The 5,217-nt window shown below is 56.9% G+C and overlaps 2 protein-coding genes across 2 annotated transcripts; both read left to right on the forward strand.

Moving 5' to 3' along the window:
* Nucleotides 1-8: 8 nt before the first annotated feature.
* On the forward strand, nt 9-1,348 carry PHACADRAFT_208502 (uncharacterized protein; the record flags this gene model as incomplete). Its single annotated transcript, XM_007395248.1, has 4 exons — nt 9-76; nt 180-248; nt 301-588; nt 649-1,348. 4 exons carry the CDS (start codon nt 9-11, stop codon nt 734-736), a joined length of 513 nt encoding a protein of 170 aa, XP_007395310.1. The 3' UTR covers nt 737-1,348.
* Nucleotides 1,349-3,084: 1,736 nt separating this feature from the next.
* Nucleotides 3,085-5,211, forward strand: PHACADRAFT_255217 (uncharacterized protein). Its single transcript, XM_007395249.1, has 11 exons — nt 3,085-3,152; nt 3,204-3,345; nt 3,406-3,594; nt 3,644-3,792; nt 3,853-3,968; nt 4,028-4,151; nt 4,205-4,218; nt 4,274-4,460; nt 4,515-4,596; nt 4,652-4,921; nt 4,997-5,211. Exons 1-11 carry the CDS (start codon nt 3,113-3,115, stop codon nt 5,076-5,078), a joined length of 1,395 nt encoding a protein of 464 aa, XP_007395311.1. The 5' UTR covers nt 3,085-3,112; the 3' UTR covers nt 5,079-5,211.
* The last annotated feature ends 6 nt before the right edge of the window (nt 5,212-5,217 follow it).

A 5,217-nucleotide genomic window follows, 5' to 3' on the forward strand; every position in this document is an offset into this window, starting at 1 on the left:
ATACATCGATGAGGTCTGCCAAGGTCGGCTCCCAGACTACTCGGACTACGATGCTCTGCCATACGTACACGCACTCGTACGTGAAAGCCTGCGGTGGAATCCAGTAGTTTCCTTGAGTGTGTACTCGCCTGCTCTCCATGAAATGCAACTCACGAAGGAGTCGAAGATCTTCCGCACAGGTGCACCACTGACGACATCTACGAAGAATACCTTATCCCGGAAGGTTCCATCGTCGTTGCGAATATCCAGTGCGTAACCCCCTCCAGAATCAGGTGCCACTCTTTCTCAGAGAGCTCTCAGCGCGATTTTGCACGACCCCACGGCATACCCTGACCCCTCGACCTTCAACCCGGAGCGCTTGCTGTGCCGCACCCCCGATGGCGAGCTCGCGCTAGACCCCAATGTGCCAGATCTATTGCACGCCGCCTTCGGCTTCGGGCGCCGCATCTGCCCTGGGAGATTCATGGCGTACCAGTCCATATGGCTCACTCTTGCGAGCTTCCTCTGCGCATTCCGTATCGAGCGCGCAAAGGACGAGCGCGGGGTGCCCATTGACCCGGGCGGGGAGTACGACTGGGGCTTCACAAAGTGAGCCGTTGTCTTTTGGTGAGAATGCGGGAGGAGAAGCTGACTCTGCGCGCTGTCTAGCTGCCCGAAGCCGTTCCAGTGCATGATACGCTCGCGCACGGAGGAATACGAGACGCTCATTATGCGGGCTGCCAGAGACGAAGAGTGAGCGACTAAGAGGCCTGCTAATGCGACGTTGTCGAACGAGTGCAACTGCTGAATGTCACGCTCTATGCTCCATGCAGTACTGCCATCAAACGAACTGTCTCGCCCCTGTGACATTTGAAAGCAAGTCATGTGTACATTTGAGGACAATGGGATGTGGGGCAAAGAAAGACACCAGCGAATTTCAGCTCCTACTCTCAACGTCGTCCAGGGATGGGCGCGAGCCTCGGCAGGTGCCGCGCCACGACGTTCCGTGCCACCGCCGCGGTCTCAATATGATGCATCCCAGCGCGAGTTCCGAGAGGCTAACCTAGTCCATAGGCAACAGTGCTCCAGAGCGGCCCAAGGCAGATCCAAGCACACCAGAGAACCCCGACACGCCAGCTCACTCCACAGCGACAACAGCAAGTTCTCCGACGTCGATGACACCAAATCCGCCCTCCTCGTGCAGGCCGTCTATGAGCTCGGTCGAGACCAGCTACGAAGCGAGAAGGTGTAAGGGCAGAAGAACGAGAGGGAAGGGAGGAGACAGCCACGCACCCGGAGACCCATCGTAGCTATGAACGAAAGCGAGCCGCCACGCCAGATGGGCATCATCGCCACATCAAGCGATCCATACCTCTCTCCAATCTCTGCAACCAAAGTCAGTATTGCCTCGTGAGATCACGAGAGCCATAGACGCACCAGCAAATGCTGGGCAAGGTCCCCCATGCGCCATGTAGCCAGTGTCTCTGGCGATTCTAGTTAGCCAAGACCCGACGCCTCGTTCCAATGAGCAGCTTACCCCCCGTGGTATACAGCTGCCCTCCTCCCATCTCCAATATCTTGATGTACAGCCCAGCTAGCCCACAGCGTCGGTCTCTGGTCGAGTAAGCTTCTGCCTGGTGCTGCCCATCAGAACTTGCGCCATTGACTACACTGAGTGAGGGCACTCACCACTGCCATGCTGTGCGAGCGCACATATAAACTTGGCAGTTGGATGCCTCTCGCTAGCGCGCAGTTATACACTTTCGTGCCAGTCTAGTTCGACGATGTGTCCGACGGGTATGCCGCCGCTGCGAAACCACAATCCCAGTCCGAGAGGTGCGACAAATGTGACATGCTCGCCCTTCACCTTTCATATGCGCTCCATTGTAGGCCAATCTAGGTGGTCATAGCTGCACGAACGTAGAGCTGTCCCGTAAGACGCAAGCAGAGGAGATCACACAAAGCAGCCGGCTCACTGGTTGTGGCTTGTGACAACGTACTGAAAGTCCGGAAGCTGGTCGAGGTCGCAAGGCGGCGGCAGCCTTCTTCGCGGGCCCGCAGCCTGGTGCGGCGAGGCGCACTCGGACTAGATGGAATCGAACAGGATCCGGACGGGCTCGAGCTCTGGGACCTGTGGAAGCTGGAATAAGAGGCCAAACGCACGTGTTAAAAAGCAAGAATACCACGCACCACATGTCCGAGCCACGTCGCCTTGGTCCTCCCTTCGTCCGGCGTGCGCGCCCCAAAGTCAGGGCGTACGACGCGGATGTGCTTGATGTCGTACCACTCGATGCGCTTCGCGAGGGCGAGCGGGAGCTGCGCAAAGACCTGGCGTGAAGCGAGCAGCGACTTGGGCGGCCAAGGGTTTTGGAACGCTGTTGCGTCCGCGTTGGCGTGATGCGCCGGCGGGTCGGTGTCGGGGACGTCCATCGTTCGGTGGCTCGAGCATGTCGGTGTGGGTTGTTAAAAATGTTCAGGATGAAGTGTGGTCAAGGTATGTTGAGAGCAGGACATGTATGTGCAGAACGAGGTGTGTCCACCATGGCCATGGTCGTGGTAGATGGTCGTGAGCGCAGGTACGGCCGTGGCTGGCGCGCAGGGATGCGTCATTGCATGGGTTAGGGTTAGGTACCGGAACGAGTGCTCAGAATTTAATTGAAGGCCCTTTCTCTAACCACCAAGACGCGGCTACTAGCTAACACTCTTCTCCAGCCCACGCGTACAGTAGCTCAGAGGAGAGTCACCTTGATACCAGCCTCTCCATGTGATACATGCTATTGGGAAGACGGTACACATGATAAGCTCCAGCTCTGGTGGTCTGATTCTAGCGCTCGGACATGGTTCAGGTGTCCGATGTGAGCAGGGTGCATGTGTTCTCAAAGATCTTCGGGCCCTTTAGCTGATATTGCGAGCAGTGATATATACTGTTCTCGATGCTTGATAGATGTACACCGGGACAAAGTCTGTCTTCCTCAGCCCGGTTAGATGGTCACCGAATCCTTGACCATCGTGTTCTACATCGCAGCCTTCGTCTCGGCGTTCGCGCTCTATGTTTACACTACTAGACAACGTCTCCCGCCTCAGCCCCCAGGACCAAGTGGTTGGCCTATCATCGGAAATCTGAAGGTCCCCGATGAGCCTTCCTACAAGGAGTACCGACGGTGGAGCGAAGAGTACAGTGTGTGCTTGACATCCTTTGGAATTCGTCCACTGACTCTCTGTAGGCTCGGACATCGTCCGCATCAACGTGCTGGGCACGAATATCGTCGTGACAAACACGCTCGAGGCGTCCGCGGACCTACTCGATAAGCGTTCGCTGATATACTCCAACCGGCCGACCCACGGGTTGACGATGATGCGAGACCTGTATGCACGGCTCGCCGTTCTGCACGCGCTCGGCCTTGACTCCTGATTGTTCTGTATTAGCTGTGGCTTTGACTGGGCGGTCGCCTTTGCGCAGCCAGGAAAGTACTGGCGTGAACAGCGGAAGGTCTATCAGCGCGAATATCATCCGCAGGCCATCAAGCGCTACCGGCGGACCGAGACGCAGGCGGCTCACACGTTCTTACATAACTTGCTCGCATCTCCAGAAGACTTCTTCCGGCACACTCGATAGTGAGCTTAAAGTGAACTATGCATTGGTGCCGTGCTGAGTCCTGTGAAGTGTACTCGGCCAAGTTTTGATATACAGTGCTTACGGAGTTAAGACGAAGAATCATGACGATCCCTTGATTGCGACTGTGGAACACGGAGTCGAAGCAGCGGTTGCCGCGATGAGTCCTGGCCAGTTCCTCGTCGATATCCTTCCCATAAGTGAGACAAAATGTTCTAGCCTCGCAAAAGGAATTGCTAACGGAACGACATCGCTCACAGTGAAATACATCCCAGCATGGTTCCCCGGCGCAGAGTTCCAGCGAAAAGCAAAGGTGTGGCGTAAGTCTGTCCACAAGCTGCTCCACGTACCCTTTACGCTGGCGAAGAACCTGCAAGTGCGTTCCCTTCTGCCAGATATTCTGTGATGTACTTCCCTGAGTAAACCCGCACGTAGGATGCCAGCGAGTTGCCCGACGACTGTGCGGCGAAATCCTTCCTGGCTGATGTCATCCCCTCCTCCGCCGATCCCACATATATGGAGTACGTCGTCCGTTCGGCCCTGGCAGGAGCATATTCAGGTAGGTATACTCATTCTCAGAACAAGCAATCCCGGCGCTGAACACATTCACAGCTGGTACCGACACGGCAAGCGACTCTTCATCTGACAACCGTTGAAAATGCTTACCCGTTCCTCGTGCAGACCGTGTCCGTTCTCCAGTCGTTCTTCCTCGCCATGACACTCTACCCTGACGTGCAGAAGGAGGCTCAGCGCGAGATCGACAGTGTTTGTCGTGGACGCTTGCCCGACTTCTCGGACTACGACGCCCTGCCATACGTGCACGCCATTGTCAAGGAGATCCTGCGGTGGAACCCTGCCGTGCCTCTCAGTCAGTGACTCCACACGACCGCATGACGACAGCTGTTCACTGACGGCCTCACAGACATCGTGCACGCCTCTGCGCAAGACGACGTCTACAGGGGCTACTGCATCCCGAAAGGCTCGCTCGTCGTCGCAAACATCTGGTACGCCTTCTGCTCCTTGCTCTTGTCCCATCCGCTTACTTTGCGAACGCTGCAGGGCGATATTACACGACCCAGCCGTCTACGCCGACCCTGAGTCCTTCTGCCCCTCCCGCTTCCTGCGCAGCGACACGAATCCCACTCCCGAGCCGGACCCCGACGCTGCCTACGGCTTCGGTCGGCGCATCTGCGCGGGGCAGTACCTCGCACACGAGATGCTGTGGATCACCATCGCGTCGGTGGTGGCCGCGTTCGACATTGTGAAAGCGAAGGACGAAGCCGGGCGCGAGATTGTGCCGCCGGGAGAGTATCATTACGGGTTTATGCAGTGCGTATCACACTCTTTTTCGCTGTTGCCACAGGCTCTTCTTATCAGAGTGGGACGGCTGACTGCGGTGGACAGGTTGCCAAAACCGTTTCGGTGCGAGATACGCCCCCGGTCGGTGGAGCACGAGAAGCTTGTGTTGGGTGCCGTCGATCTCTGAACAACGCCGCGGCGTCACGCCCCACTCTGGCTGTCGGGAACGGCGTTTGTTGTGTCGGGCAGCCAAATACAGGCAAAAAATAGCGACGCTTACCATCAACCAGACTCTCCCTGTCCCTATATAACTGTTTGTTCCGTCT

The sequence above is a fragment of the Phanerochaete carnosa genome (genome assembly GCF_000300595.1).
Source record: "Phanerochaete carnosa HHB-10118-sp unplaced genomic scaffold PHACAscaffold_5, whole genome shotgun sequence".
Classification (NCBI taxonomy): Eukaryota; Fungi; Basidiomycota; class Agaricomycetes; order Polyporales; family Phanerochaetaceae; genus Phanerochaete; species Phanerochaete carnosa.

Excerpts from the sequence above, each read along its gene's own strand:
- PHACADRAFT_255217 (XM_007395249.1), top strand. The coding sequence starts at position 3,113 with ATGAGCCTTCCTACAAGGAGTACCGACGGTGGAGCGAAGA. Across the intron at positions 3,153-3,203 it reads TACCGACGGTGGAGCGAAGA|GCTCGGACATCGTCCGCATC; the intron begins GTACAGTGTGTG and ends GACTCTCTGTAG. Across the intron at positions 3,969-4,027 it reads CGCTGGCGAAGAACCTGCAA|GATGCCAGCGAGTTGCCCGA; the intron begins GTGCGTTCCCTT and ends ACCCGCACGTAG.